The following is a 16,769-nucleotide window of genomic DNA, read 5'->3' on the forward strand; positions in this document are numbered from 1 at the left end:
TTATTTTATGTGTGTTTTGTTACCTGCAATATATCGTAAGCAAGTGGTGAAAAACCTGAACTACGTTTGAATTTGATTTTTTGTCCAGGGAATCCATTCTGGTAATATTTTTTGCTTTTACATTTTTAAACAGGTTAACATGTTTGTGTCTTGTCTTTTACTCTAGACAATGAATAAGATATTTTCTCTCAAAACATAAGACAGACTACTTCAGAGACAGAAAGTACCAATATACAGATAAACTTTACCAGCTAAGAGTTAGGGTTTTTTTAATTGATACTTAAAAAAGTTCTACTTGCTTAAAATGAAATAGGTATTCTGATTTCAGTTGTCATGTGAGAAATAACTGGAGCTGCTGCTTATGTTCTACTCTGTACATTCTATTACTTTGATTATAACAGAGCTAGTCCACTTTTTAAAATGTGATATGATGGGGATTTTAAACAAGAAAGACTACTGAAGAATAATAGCTTTCCTTTGCATTATCTTCTAATTTGAAGCAGGCACAAAAAGCACAGAAAGATGGAATTGTTTTGGTTGGAAAACAACTTTAAGATTATCAACTCTTACTGTTAACTTAGCACTGCCAAGTCCACCACTAGAACATGTACCTAAGCACTGCATTTACATGGCTTTTAAATACCTCCAGGGGATGCTGACTCAACCACTTCCCTGGACAGCTCATTCTAGGACCTGACAACTCCCTCTGTGAAGAAATTTTTCCAAATAGCCAATTTAAACCTCCCTTGGCACAATTTGAGGCATTTGCTCTCATCCTGTCACTTGTTACTTTGGAGAAGAGACCAGCCCTCATCACACCATAACCTCCTTTCATGTAGTTTTAGAGAGTAATAGGGTCTCCCCTCAGCCTCCTCTTCTCCAGAATAAACAACCCCAGTTCCCTCAGACGTTTGTTCCTCATAAGATTTGTGTTCCAGACACTTCATCAGCTTCATTGCCCTTCTCTAGACTTGCTTCCACACCTCAATTTCCTTCTTGTGGTGAGGGGCCCAGAACAGGATTCAAGGTGCAGCCTCAGCAATGCTGAATACAGAGCCACACTCACTCCCCTAGTCCTGCTGGCCATGCTATTCCTGATACAAGCCAGAATGCTGTTGGCCCTCTTGGCCACCTGGGCACACTTCAGCCACTGTCAACGAACACCCCAGGCCCTTTTCCAATGGGTAATTTTCCAGCCACTTTTCCCCAAGCTTGTAGCATAGCTCGGAGTTGTTGTGCACGACTGAGCACTTGGCCTTGCTTAACCTCACACAATTGGTCTTGGCCCATCAAGTCAACCTGTCCAGGTCCCTACCTGGAGCCTTCCCACACTCAAGCAGATCACCAATTCCTTCCAACATGCTAATAACAAATGAAAGAAACCCACTTCTAAGGTGGAAGAAGCCTATTTATAGAAATCCTTTGTATATATCATATTTTTTTTTTATTAAATCAGGATTCAATCTGTTTAACAGTTGTCATGTAGGAATTCTTGGTTTTAGAAGAAAGATGTTGCACTTGGTTTTGTTAATATTTTGCTTTGAGAAAAGGGAAAAATTAAAGATAACTTTATTAAAGTGGTCCCAACTGAACTTTAATGTATTTACTTCAAAAGAATGATAGCTAAAAAGTACACATGCATCACTTAAGATAAAATTAGTTTTTTATGTCCATGGGATTTGTTTGAATTAGTAAGTAAACAAGAAAGTTCTTATCTCTGTTCTAGCAGGACTAACCAGGCTTTGTTAAATTTTAGCAATTAATTTAACAAACACACGTGGAATCTGAGGAGTGGTGAAAACCTGTAAAATTGCTCAGCTAATTTTCACTGGATGATACGGGGTTATCTGTAGTATGTGCAGCCATGTATAACCCTGCAACCAGAAGAGGAATGAATTTATATGGAGTAGCAGCTTTTCAATAGAAGAGAAGAGAGTAGAAATCTGAAGTCTTGTCAGGATTTTTCATACATCAACCTCGGGTTGTCCCTAAATATCGAATTAGTCAATACCTGTAAAGACCTAGCAGTGTTCCAACTTTGTAACATGAATTTAAAGGATGTGCAAAAGACTGCTCAACAGGAAAAGAGATCATCTTAATGTCAAGAGTACAAAAGATCTCAGAATTATGGTCATTGTTGTTGTTTTCAGAACACACTAATCACTGTTGTCTTACTGCCTTCCTTAGGCAAGGTGACCCATCTTGTTTAGTTTAGTCATAATAACCAGATTCAATTTGTGTAGCTATACAGTAGGAACAATATTCATCTAAGACTGAAACTCCCATTTTCTCCCCCACATATCTATCAGATAAAATCAGTGACAACTTCATTTATGGTAGAATGCCCTAACAGTATGTTAGTAAAATATTCTTACATTTTATACCTATGTCAAGGAGAAGTAATAGGCTTCATATCATATAGGCTTCTGAATGTCTGAACTTAGAAACATCAATGCTGATCACTAGCAATGGGTGACAAATAATTTACCCTGCACTGATGCATTTCCCAAGATTCACTATGAGGCTGAAAAGATAAAAGCATCATGTTTTGTATTGCACATCATGTTTTGTATCACACATTATAGTTAAAAAAAAAAAAAAAAAAAAAAAAAGCAAGGTCTGGGATATTTTTCCAACAGAATTCTTAAAGGGGGATTTATGACTAATGTAACTCATTAGGGTTGTGAATATTGTTTGGAACATTACTCAGACATTGGCAAATTCTATTTAAGCAGATCTGTGTTTAAAAAATAAAGCTCTCTATTAGTTTTGGGTAACCTTATCTTCTACTGATGCTAAGATTTGTCCTTAGTTTTCATTTCACTTGCCAATACTTTACGCTGAATCATGACCATGAATTTTACAAGGTGATACCAATTTTTATACAATGAAGCATAAGGCAAAACTATGCTCAGGTCCAAATCAGCAGATATCTCTGAACCAGTCCCAGCTGCCAAATAAGAAACTTTTCAGAATCATTATTCAGACTTATGGTACCATTCAATTCATACATATCTCCTAAGAGAAACAAAATTTGTACTTTAAGGGAGACCAACAAGAATAATTCTTGCTTTTGCTATGATCCATTATAAATGCTAGCTAATGTTATTTGACTGGATCATTTGTGTTTATTTTGATTAGATGGTAGGAAGCTGTGTCACTGAAACCTCCTCTAAGACTAGCCACAAACTGGAAATAATTTATTTCCCTCTTTTTGTGCTAATTCTTGCTGTGCTATTTTCTAACACAAGGATGCCACCTAGTGACAATAACGGTCTATTTGTTAAAATGGGACAAATATTTCTAACCTAAGGTTACAAAGACACAAAATATATTGTTCTTAATGCTTGGTCAGTTAAGGGACATTGCAACCATGCATAAATAAAATGTAGAATTATTTTTATTTCACTGAAGTAAAATATACCTGGTACTGCAATTTAAATGGCTCAGAGAGAGATAGGCTGGATTCTGTGATTTATGTATGATCTAGTTGTACCAACTGCATACAGATTTTCAACAGTTGTATTTTCCTATGCATCCTTAATTTTTAATGCCACCTAAACCCTTTGAAAATGGGACCAATTTCTGTGCCCATAAATTCTTCAGAAAATACTCAACATCACTTGCAAAGGATGGATGAGATCTCAGTTCCTGTTCCAACTCTGGTGAATATTTTAAGGCTAGGAAAACAAGTTGTTGCTGGAATGGAGAAAAATAGCCTCTTTGTCCACTGAATACCTAAACTCCTCAGCCAGGAAGTGATATTAAAACTATAGTTATTTCAATGAAAGTGGAACAGCTCCAATAGGCTGACTGGAAAACATCCTCAGCCTAATAAAAACATCTGCTTGTTTATTGAAATCACTTTTAAAGTAGTATGTCCCTGCTTCTTTTCTCTCCAGCTGGGGAGATAAGTGCATCCAGCTCTCCAGTATTTTCAGCATGAGCTTCACTAATTAATCTTTTTTTTTTACAACTGTGTTTTACAAGCGAAGCTGCCAAATCTTATAAGCATGTTCAGGAAACATTCCTCTATTTGAGGTTTAATCCATGGATTCAGGTTGATTTAGCCTTGAGCTGTATCCATGCAGCATAGCCCAAATCAGTGGTTTGGTGCAGCTAACACCATTCTTTTCCTTAGTACTTCATCCTCTGAAACCTGCTGTTGCATCTTCATCCCATTTTCTGCTGCCTGAACCTAACATATCCCTTCCAGCTCTGGGGCCAAGCACTTTGTTGCTTCTCAGTATCAAGTCCAGGGAACACCTGGAGATTTTCAGAAGCAAAACACTGGTCAGAGTTCTTCTACTAGTGAAAACTTATGTGCTGACACAGAATAGGTGTCTCTAGGGCTGCACACTAGCTGAATGACAGTGAAATCTTTGATGAATCTAGGTTCTTGATGTGACAGATGTTACTCTGTCAGATGTAGCTACATGTTATTCAATGCCTTCATGTTTTGTGTAGGAACCTATACCAAAGTCAGCCTTGAAACTGAGGCCATGGATAAAATTCTAAATTCTTGTCCTCATTGCTGTTCAAAGTGTAAATGCTGAATTGGTAGCTGGAATACTAATGTCCATACATTCTTTTAACTATACGTAAAACTTACTGAGCAAACATTCATGAGCCACATCTATAACGCAGTTCCTATCTTATGCAATGAAATTAATAAGTGGACTATCACCAAAGTGTTTTGCTTTAGTCTCGTTTTTTTATGTTTGATCTGCAGGTGGTGAACTTTTTGCTGGTCTCTACAGTGACTACTGGGGCAGAGATGCTGCTCTGTTTCGCACCATGAATCGCATGGCCCATCTGCGAACAGAACCTGACAGTGAGCGCCTCTTGAAAGGTATGGAAAGGAGGAGAAGGAAGATCCAGAGGTGTTTCAGATAAGCAGACAATTTCTGTTTAACCATAAATTAAAAAGATATTATTCATGCATATATGTATAAATTTGGAGGTGAATTTTTTTAACTAACTTTTTTACATTTAACTTTTCATTAACCCCGCCACCAGGATAAACAAATTGAAATCTTTATTACATATTGTATTTAACAATTGTAAATTTTACATCCTTAATATTTCACTTTTATATTTGCTTCAGTTTATTTCTGGAAAATGTAATAATTTTAAATACAAAATTGTCTAAATTATGGCCTCAAACTTTGATTTTCATTTGGTCTATGTTTGATTTTTAAATTTGCAGAAAGAGATATTTTACCCTGTATATTAAAAACTCTTCAGAAAATCAGCAACTGCTATATAAGTGTCTTAAAACACTATTAGGATTTTCACAGAGAAACTGAAGTTAGAAAATATTTACATTATCCACTGCTTCTTAGGAAATAATAATAATTGTATGAACGAGATGAAATCATTCACAGCTCTGCTTGGTGTGAGGTTAAAAGTTATGCAGGCATGTACAGTCTGAGCTTACATTTCAACTTTGCAGCAAAATGCCAAAGCAGGAAAAATGGTGAGTTTTATTTCATGGCAAAGATACACAATGCACCTTCTATATATGAAGACACATGAATATATAGCACCTATTTGCTGAACTACCAAAGTTTTTTCTTTATCTAAAAGTCTGTCCAAAAATTGACACTCTTACATCTGGGTTGTATGGGATCAGAGCTTGGTATATGAATTTTAGTGCCAGGTTTTAGCTTCAACCAAATTAAAATACATAAACCCCAGAGAACAGGACTGCAAAAAGGTCTTTTTCTTGTATACATGCAAAGGAATATTGATTTGTGCATTTGAGTTATAAAAATAGTTTTGACTTCAATGTATTCTATACATTCTACATACCCACAAATATATACTTTTTTCCCATTTTTATGACTTTATTCAACTTCGGTATTTCTCTGACTTACAAATCACTGATTTCATTTGATTTGCTTGTTTGTTTGCTACCTGATGATTTTAAGGATTAAAAAAAGTAAGAGAATGTTTTAATAAACTTTAATAAAATTAATTTTTGTTTTCTTTTAAAGAACCAAAATTTGTTGGCTCATACATGATTCCTGACAATGAAGACCATGATGACAACAAAGTATATTTCTTCTTTACTGAAAAAGCATTAGAGGCTGAGACAAGCACTCACGCCATATATAGCAGAGTGGGACGTGTATGTGCGGTAAGAGCCTTTCTCTTATTCCCCAGCTAAATGAAAAAAAGCATTCTTCTTTCTTTGGTCCTTCTCCCTCAAGCAATTATGGCTTCTGTTAAGGTATATAAGGGTATGTTATAGGCTGATGGCTACCCTATCAGACCTATAGTTCCGATAGGACAAGAAGTAATGGGTGCAGATTTAAACATATGGATTTCCATTTTTATGTAAGAAGATACTGTTTACTGCCAGGGTAGTTGAACACTGACACAGGCTGCCCAGACAGATTGTCCTTGAAGATATTCAGAACCTCACAGGACACAGACCTGAGCAATTTGCTGAGCAACTTGCTCAAAGCAGTTTACTTTGAGCAGGGCAGTTGGCCTAGATGATCTCCAAATATCCCTGCCAAATTCAATTATTTTGCAGTTCTGTAAATCTTGAAAACCTCTTCCTGGTGCAAAAATGATAGGATGGGTGCAATGTCAAGTATCTATAGAGTGATTTATAAATAGTAGCTGATTAATGTTTTCATTTCATCTCTCTTTCTGCTTCTCAAAGCAACTAAGTAAAATTGTGCAGAAAGGAAGCTAGAACTGTCTCATCCAGAAAATTATTATCACAGCCAGGAAAAAGGAGCAGAAAAATCATGAGGAAAGACCTTGCTTCTCTCCACTGCCCTGTGCAATTATCCATTTCATACTAAGTCATGCTTCTTGTTTCTTGATCCCATCTCTTTTTGGTTCCCAAGCTTCCCATACATGAAAGAAACCTTGGGCAGCTGATGGTAGAAGAGAACTGGTAACATGTGACCTCCCAGATTAAGCTGCCCATAATTGTTCATATCTGAACAACTGATCAAGTTTGGATGCATTCCTTCTCTAGTAATTGAACTGGGGTGAAACTGATGAAAGGAGCTGTCACATACCCACTGAGACTACATCTGTTTGATAAAAGGAAGGAATAAAAAGTTTACTTCTTAGCATCTGATTTTGTTTCTGAAAAAAATTTCATTCCCCCTCCTAATGGTGGGGATACATTCCTAAGACTATTGGGCAAAGAGGAAGATACAACTTTAAAGGCTTCTGTTATCTTAATGTGTAGTATATGGCACATATGCTCACCAGGATTTTACCTGCTAAAATTTCTTAAAGAGTACTCATGCATAAATTAAAGCACCTGAAGTATGCAAAGTACCAAATTGCAGCCTAAGATATTAATGTTCACAAAGCCATCTGGCTTTCTGAATTCAAGTCTGAATCAAGAGCTGAAGTAGAATTCTTTGGTCTATTCTCTGGTAGATGTCTGAATAGATTATTTCCACAGTTCTCTTTAGTCTGAAATATATCAACCTGAATTTCTTATCTCTAGCCATGGGTAAAACAAAAAGTCCCACAGACCTTTCTCTTCCACTTATTCAAAACTCCAAATCCCTTATCATCAGGCCATTAAATTCAAAGCCATATGCTATAATTCAAGATTGATTTAATGAATACAAAAAGTAGCTAGCTGGTGAATCAAGAACAAGCTTTCTTTTTTTTTCCAGCTTTTACATTTTCATCTGAACTGTAACAGGTTTCACAACACAGAGGCATCTACTCTGTATATTTCTGCTTTTCTGAGGATAAAAAAATCTCTGTTTGTGCAGGAGCTCAGTGCAAAGCTGAGGAAATCAAGATTAATTTGATTAATTAGATATTGTATTTGTAGATATTGTATAGATAACCTTTTTAGAATAAAGTTATGAGAGGAGTTTTGCAAGCCTAGCACATAGCCTGCAACAGTCAGTTGCACAGTCTAGGATGTTACCCAGAGGTTACAGACTGATTTACTAAATGCATGGTTTACTTGACAATCAAACAGTTGTGAAAGCAAGAAAAAGAAGAGATAGCCACAGCAAAACAGGAATTATTAAAGTTGTTGAGAATTTGTTAAAACCCATGTAGACACTTGCTTAAAACTCATCCCATATTCACCAGCTCTACAGATAATATTCAGAGCTTCATTTTGCAAATCCGTTGATCTAACCCTGCAGTGCTAAACTTTATTAATGTGTTCAGTACATATGGTTAACAAAAATTAAATATAAAAAAGCTTTAAAATCACTCTATGTTTTTAACTATCCATGGATGAGGTAGAGAATTAGAAGAAAAATCTTATAAACCATCAGCTCTTAATGACACAGGGACTTGATCAGTGCAATCATACTTGAAAACTGACTCCAGAGAAATAATACTAGTAATAGACACATGGTTTGAAAATGCATGTTTTTGACATAAATTGATACAATGAGCATCTAATTCAGCAGAGATGTTTGATATTCTAGACTTAGTCATTCAAATTACAATCAACCGTTGTTCCTTTCTATGCAGAATGATATGGGAGGCCAACGAATGCTTGTGAATAAATGGAGCACCTTCCTCAAAACCAGGCTAGTTTGCTCTGTGCCTGGGGCAAATGGAATTGATACATATTTTGATGAGCTAGGTAAGTAACCTAGACTGCAACAAACTGAAAAATACCATGCAAAACATATATTTTCATGATAATACATTATTGTTAAATATTGTATTTATATTCATTAACAGGGAATGGTTGTCAGCATTTTAGTTCCAATGTGCATGAAGTTCTATACATAGGGAGCTGACTATTATCAATTATGATTTAAAGACTGCATTTAAAATCTGCATAAAACTAAATAGTATATATGAGAAAATAGGATCACATTTTTAATAAGCAACGAAGTTTCTCTTTTGGCACATAGAAAAGTAGCTTGCTACCAATAACATTGCATTTCAATTTTACAGAGGATGTGTTTTTGCTGCAAACACGTGATAACAAAAATCCAGTGATATTTGGCCTCTTCAATACCACAAGGTAAGCTACTAGAAGAAATAATAGCAGCAACAAGGGAATATCTGAACACTGTATTGAAAAGATGGAGCCTGCATGATAAATATCCCATAGCAAATGCATAGTAAAACAGTTTGGTTCCTGTTCTATTCACAGGGGAATTCCTCGTTAATGTAAAAACTGCTCTATGGTCTGTCTGGATCATGTATTAATTAAATGTTTCCCTGCTTGAAAATTTCTTGGTACTAAAGTATAGGCACTTCTGCATGCCTGTAAGAGTAGTGTATCAGAGACACCTGCCTTCAAGAGGTTCACTCTAATTCAAGCTTAAGTAGATAGCAGCTAAAATTCCTACTAACTTCTTAGTGAAGCCTAAAACAGCAGCTGTGCTATTGCTGGTGGCCTTCTTTTCCATTGCAGCCAAGTTCAAGTGCACACATGCAGTACCTTTGTCTTGCAAATCCAACTGTTAGTCTAGGATGTAACTGGTAGAGAAGAGCATCCATGTTTTTGCCAGTATTTCATTCTTCTGAATTATTTTTTTGGAATAAAACAGGGCAGATATGGTCCTCTAGGGTTGGAAGTATCTCCTCAGACAGTTATCATTTCCTACTGGCTCCCTATGCCAGAGGAGAATGGTGGGCACGTAATTAAAATGAACTAGATCCTCTTCTGGAGTCTCCCAGAAATAATTTCTTTGTGGAGGGCACTGATGCTTCTGAAAAAATAACGAATTGCTTCTCTGTAACTAAGCAAATAGAATTTAAATGTAAATAAGTACTTTTATGTGTAGTGATTTACACAATATGATCCTGATGATCTAACTAAGAGCACTAACCAACATTCCTAGTCAACATAAAAAGAGTCATCTTCATTTCAGTCACACTGGGTGATTCTCATCTTTCCAAAGTACCAATGGCAGAAGAAAAAATGAGAACAAAAATGATTAACTGTTTACTGTTAAGTCTCTAATCAAAGACATACAAGACCTGAGTTCAGTTTGCTGCATTTCCTCTGGGTTTATAAACAAGTAATTTAGAGCTTGCATTCACCATCTTCAAAGACCGGGATAACAACAGAGCTTTCTTGGAGAAATGTTATAAACACATTAAAGACTTTGCAAAGAACATTGGATACAGAAGCTGTAAGAAAAGCATATGGGAAACAAATATTTTTTTCTCGCTGAATACTGTTGAAATGCTACTTATTTTTAATTACACACTAATACCAGTAATATATATATATACAGAATGTGACATACTGTTTTAATAATGTCTTTGAATTTCACTTCATAGCAATATATTTAGAGGATATGCTGTATGTGTTTACCACATGGCAAGTGTCCGAGCAGCTTTCAATGGACCATACGCTCATAAAGAAGGACCTGAATACCACTGGGCTCTATACGAAGGAAAAGTACCCTATCCTAGACCTGGTTCAGTGAGTACAATTTATTTTCCACTTATTTGCTGTACAAATTAAGTCAGAAAGACAAGACAGACTGCTGGTAATGTACAATCTGCCTGAGTTCACACTCCAAGATATAATTATTTTGATATATACCTACCCCTGCATTTCTGGAGAAGTGCGGACCAGCTCAGACATATTTAACCAAGTACTAGAACCATGAATTTCCCAAAGGGAAATAATGGAATTAAGTATATGAAGTTTTTCAAAATCCTATCAGACTTGAATTTAGGAACCTGGTGTTAAGATCCTAAAGTCTCATAGTTAGGACACCAGGCACCAGAGGCACCTCTAGAAGGTGGGTCTGATGCTTTGTTCAAAAGCAGTAAGTGCATTACCTAGGAAGAAAACTCACTTTCTATTGAGCCTGGAGTAACTGTTCTTTTAAATTTGGCTGCTAACATAGTTTTGCATCTGGACCTTAATAAATGCCAAGGAAATAAATGAAAAATCAAATTTATTTAAGTGCATTGAGTGGACCATGAGGTTTTTTCCCTAATGGATCTTTCTGAAGAACAAATTGCCCCTACTGACATGATGACATAAAAAAGCACAGATGAACTAGAAACATGTGCCTCTATTTGCATTAAATATATATATTCAAGATGTATGCATTACTTTTCAATGTAAATAAGACCATTGCTGGAGAAAACAAGATGACACATGGCAATTCACTTCCCCTCTATAGCCTGCTTAAGCCAGGGCATTTAGCAAGTGTTAAAGGAACTAAAAAGAGATGATCCACTATTTCAAAACCAGGTGGTTCAGGTTCCTTTTTTTGTCTCTTTTTCAAACAGGAACCACTGAATTTCTATTATCAGGTCATACATTAGAAATCAGACATAGATTTTAACAAAAGTAACTAATTGGAATAAACATGTTCCTAGATAAGGAGTAAATGCTTCATCACCTGAGATCCTTCTCTAAAGACTGCTTTTTCTAGAGGCAATGGTCCAGCATTCTTAATATTTATCAGTTTGTATTCAGACATCAGAGTGAGATGTTATTACACTCAAATCAGGTTCTTCAGTTTTTTAACATTCTAGTTCTGTATCCTCTACAAAGAATACAGAAATAGTAAAAGAACAATGCAAAGAATCAAACTCAGTGAAACGGCTCATACTTCTTGCTTTCAGAAAGTTTCTTCATAAACTTTTTTCTTCCAATGGAGATTAAGTGAAGAAAATAAATGACAGATTTTGAAAAAGCAATTAATCTGCCAACTGTTGTAGCACACTCTGCAACTATACTGGTGCTGACATGTAGAGAGTTGTTCCTGTCTGACACTTGGATTTTTCATTTGGTAAATAGAATTTATTGAGGAAATCACAAATTCATTACTTGGAGACAGGTAATTAATTTCTACAAGGAATTCCTAATTTCTATGTTGATGTCCCAAAGGCATCACAAGTAATCATTTCAAACTCTTTCCGTGTTTCACTCTCTTTTTAGGTATAAGTTCCTATCCATGTAGAATCTCACATTCCAGTTCAGGGGATGAGACCACTGCCTGTCAGTGTGGCTTAAGGGTGCCCTTTTCATTGCAGGCTCTCCTCAGCATCTCATGGATAGGGTCTCCTTCCCCTTCCTGCTCTAAGTCAGGAGAAGTTCCACAGCAGGCAACACCAGGCAAACCCAGAGAAGCAACACTTCCAGGATTTCTTCTCCCCATACCTTCTGGGGATACAGCCACTTACCCACTCATGGCAATTGTCATATGTTGCAAAGCTGCCTTTGTTTTCACTCACTTAAGATCTGCCCCTTATGATGTCAGCATGGTGCAGATTTTTGACTCTGTGAGATGCAAAAACACTTCTAATAGCTGCTGGTCTGACCTCCTGCCTGGTTTTCACACCTGACCTCCTTATCTTCTCTCAAGGTAGAAGCTCACTCTCTTGAGCTTACAGGTGGCATAAACAGATGCTCGAGCATTACTTTGTGTTGTTTTTCCTTTGCTATCTGAATCAATATCCTCGCCTACACTAAAAGCAAGCATTTGCAGAAGTAAATATTGCATACAATTAATTTATCATTGAATCACAGGAATAGGAGGTGAAAAGGCCTATTAGCCATGCCAGCACAGCCTTACCCCCTGTAGTATGGTTTTAAATGCATGCCCTCTCTCATTTTAAATCAATGTTTTCCTCTGCTTCCCTTTGGGTTAGAAACATAAGTCATAGTGCAGAAGTGGATGCTCCAAAAAAGAGATTATCTGGGATTTAAGGATTATAAATATGATTTGACCATCTTGGACAATAAGCTATTACTTTAGCATTGCTCACATCAATACCAAATGGTTTTTTGTTTGTTTGATGTGGATCAGAGCAAGTCATTGGTATTGAGTCAGGATAGAAAAACAGATAAGTAAATTATCAAGTTCTGATAATTTACTGAATTGATAAAAGTAGTCAAATTCAAAGGAATTATTGGTTTCCTATTTGACATTTTATATAGCAAATTTACAGTTTTACCAAATAATGAGACAGTACCATGCATGGGTTGCAGAAAGACCAGATATTTTAAAAAGATGTTGCAGTCCAAGTTCTTTAAGTGCCACTTTTTTTTCCCCAGGCACTAGAACATCGCACAAATGTTATTTGAACCAGTGTTTAAAACAGGCAGGAGCTCACTATTAACGACTACAGTCATTACAGTGACATGTCCTAGCACTGAAGATTAAATTGTGTGGTTTTGGCAAGAAGGAGAGACTACTGAGGCAGTGCTTCAGAAAAAATTGACAAGCATTTACAGAAAGGCTGCCCTAAAATCCACTCACTTTCAATGCTTCTGTCCCTTGGCTCTGAACACCACATTTGGGCCATACTGGATTATAGCCTCCCCAGCAGGCAAGGCTTAGGTATTCATTGATATATCTTTGACTGTTCATTTAGGGCACTGTTTAGAGGCCTTTTCATCATTTTTCAAGTAGCATGCAGAGAAAGCATGCTTTGGGTTTTAGCCCAGTGTTACATTTCATACTCAAAAAAAGGTCAGCATATTGGTAAGCTGAGTCCCACCGATTTTCCCATTACAGGAGTGACAATGACAAGAGGCCAAAAATAACCTACTGTTAGGAATCTGAGAGTCAGCACTCTTTGATCCTAGCTACTGAATGGGTAAAGATGGAGCCTGTAAGGAATGAGTAGCTTAAAGCTAAATAAACAGAAAACCACTGTTACGAGCTGCACAGGTTCTGACAGCTTCTGCAATCCACTGCTCTCTGAAGCCCGATTGAAACACTGCTGCTGCCATAATTTCTGCTCCCGTTTTGCTGATTCATTTACCACATTTAAACTGCTGAGAATGCTTCTGAGAATGACATCAGTTACCTCAAAAACACTGCTGATAAACTTTAAAGATTGCTGCATCTACTGTTTCCTTTCTAGACTACTTGATTTTATTCAATTAAAAATGAAAAGCATGTAAAGGATTATTTTTATTAAATCTCTCCAGGGTTAGGATTTTGTGAAGGGAATCTGGCAATGCTTATTCACTTTATATGGAAAGCAGAAGCCTGGCCCTGTCTTTATGCTCCTGATCTGTCTCTTTATTGCAAACAGCCAGTGAAATTCCATCACTAGCTTGATTAGACAATTACTTTAAAGTCAACACTGAACAAATACTTTCCTGTAGCTAAGCCCCAAAAGTGGAAAAAGACATTGCCCCACTTGACAAGTGAAGGAGTTTGTTACTGTCAGTTACAGTTGACCACAAGTTTAAACTTACTGTTTCCAGCAAACATAAAGGGTATTTGATTTCATTTTATTGATTGAAAAATCCAATTTAAATAAGGAAAGGCTACTACTGTGGCTTTGCCTGAAATGCTTTTTGAAACCACACTTATGAATATTTGGAGAAAGTAAGTGATTACTGAGATATTTCCAGCTTGATCATAAATGGTTTCAATTAGACATCATGTAGCAAATTGGAAATATGGAATATATGTTAGTTAGGGAACACTATATCTAAGCATCCTAAAATTAACTTGTGTTTAATGCATTAAGTTTTCCCTAATTGTACATTCAACCAAATGAGTAAGCCTCTTCTAATCAACTACTGACATAAAGTCTATTTGCTTCAGAAAACTGTAGATTGATCAATGCAAACATTGGTATTTCAGGCTAAACTGTGATATATAATACTGTCATTGAGAGTTAGGAAATGTAATACTGTTAGAATGCCTGAGATCAAGAGTAACTGTTGCTGCTGGCATAATTGTAAAGTGTTCTTAGTTTCTTATAGTAATATATTTTGCAATCAAAAGTATTAAGACTAGAGATTGATTTCAAGCACTAATATACTGCTGACTTTACATGGCTGTGTCTCTAGGATAGGTAACCCCTTTCTCCTAACTCTGGTGGCCATGTTGATTATCTTTACTATGAATTTGGGAAAAACATAAGCACTATGTTTTTTGTCAAAATCTAGCAGTGTGACTATCCTGCTCTTTGTATTCCAGAGAGGAAAGAATGCCCTCTTTGTAAACATGACAATGCCAAGTCTCTGTTCTGCATTCCCTTCCTTGATTTCTCATTATGAATAATCCACACGTGCATAAAGGACAGAGTTCACTGCCTGAGTTTCTACTGTACTCTTCTGTGCCTGTTTTTGTGCCAGGTGTTCTGTAGAATTATGCTAAGACCTGTTTCTCGCATATTATTTGGCAAACATGGAGGATAATCTATATTCTATATTTTTGCAGTGTGCCAGCAAGGTGAATGGTGGCCTGTATACTACCACTAAAGACTACCCTGATGAAGCTGTCCATTTTGCCAGGACTCATCCACTGATGTATCAGCCCATAAAACCTGTTCATAAGAGACCAATACTAGTTAAAACAGATGGCAAGTACAATCTTAAACAAATAGCAGTGGACAGAGTGGAAGCTGAAGATGGGCAATATGATGTCTTGTTCATTGGCACAGGTAAATTAAAGAAAGCAAGGAACATGATTTAATAGGGTTTTTTTACCTCTAGGATGAATGACATTCTGTGTAGTCCAAAAATAAAAAGTCAATATGACATTCCTTGTTAATTACTGTTTGTATGACTACCAGTCTCCACCTTGAAGAAGAGGTTACTCATTCTGCACATGTGCTTCATTATGTTGATAACCTTTTAAAGAAAAGTAACAGCAGGGAAACATTTAAAGACTAGGAAGAGAAACTTAGGTATAAGGTTCAATTTTATTCTTTTTTCTTTTCCTGGACAATTGTCCTTATTTTTAAGACTTCAGAATACAATCATGTATCTGAGTGTAGTTCTGAGCTGAGACCTAGAGACCTGAGAGAAACAAAGGTGATAAGATTTTCTAAAATACTAGTTTAAATTACTGGTTTTATTGCAAGTTTTATTTTCCGTAATTCTGGAGACCACAAGTCTAGCACATATCGTTAAAAAGATTCCAGATTTGAGTTACGGCACAGCTCAAGGAAGGAGTGAGGAAATGCCCAACTTTCTTAAAAATAAACTGTTAGAAGTTTTTTGTCAAATTTTCTTGTCTTCATTTTGCACCATTTTTCTAAGACACAGAGAGCTTGTTTAAAGAGGATTTTTAAACATCTACCAAACAAATACGATTAAGATAAAATATATCAGAGACCTACCTTAAGTAATCAGAGAAAAAAATGCATTCTAATGGTACTTGAAAAATAGGAAAACTTAAGAAAATAAGAGGAAAGCCTGGCACTACACAAGATTTTAGTCACATCTAATCTATCTGGAAAAAATCCAAGGATTCATACATTCACATGTTATCAATTTAATAACAGGAGTGGTATCACAAATCATTTTCACCATTTAGTCTAAGAAAGCAGCTACAGTGAATTATTTTTTACTAATGAAATTCCTCTGATAAGAACATTTCAGTGTTGAGAACTGAGACTTACATATAAAAGACTTATTTATACTAGGGCTTCTCTATAAGCTCTTAAATAGCCTCAGTATGGTCTCAATGTTGGACTTAATGTAGTCAACAAAATACTGTTTTAAGCTTATTTCTGTACAACAGATTTTATCGTGGTGCCTAGATTTTTCATATTTTCCACTTGCATTTGTGATTGAGATATTTTTTCAAGTACCCTGGTACATAAGTCCTCTGTTAAGCAAAATTGAATCCAAGAGGTCTTAAGTGTGTGTTTTATTGCTATGCTGGACTCACACCCAATGGCTGCTTAGTCTTCTCAAGATGTCTGATCTCAGGTGAGAAGAAATAGAAATTCAGGTTTAGAAAATTCTAACACAAACCCTGAAATTGGTACTCTGGCAAAGCTCCCATCCAAAACCTCACTGTGTCTCTGGGAAATGTAATGTTAAAAAGAGTTAATATGTTTTT

The 16,769-nt window shown here is 36.1% G+C and overlaps 1 protein-coding gene across 1 annotated transcript in view; it reads left to right on the plus strand.

Annotated features, from left to right (window-relative positions):
- The window catches only part of SEMA3E (semaphorin 3E), a 131,189-nt gene that overhangs the window by 100,507 nt on the left and 13,913 nt on the right, over window positions 1-16,769 (plus strand). Inside the window, exons 6-11 of the mRNA XM_008493024.2 lie at window positions 4,733-4,852; window positions 6,000-6,142; window positions 8,488-8,602; window positions 8,923-8,992; window positions 10,264-10,408; window positions 15,138-15,360. Of these exons, the coding sequence (XP_008491246.2) occupies window positions 4,733-4,852; window positions 6,000-6,142; window positions 8,488-8,602; window positions 8,923-8,992; window positions 10,264-10,408; window positions 15,138-15,360 (816 nt within the window). The remainder of the gene's footprint in view (window positions 1-4,732; window positions 4,853-5,999; window positions 6,143-8,487; window positions 8,603-8,922; window positions 8,993-10,263; window positions 10,409-15,137; window positions 15,361-16,769) is intronic.

This window comes from Calypte anna, chromosome 1 (genome assembly GCF_003957555.1).
Source record: "Calypte anna isolate BGI_N300 chromosome 1, bCalAnn1_v1.p, whole genome shotgun sequence".
Classification (NCBI taxonomy): Eukaryota; Metazoa; Chordata; class Aves; order Apodiformes; family Trochilidae; genus Calypte; species Calypte anna.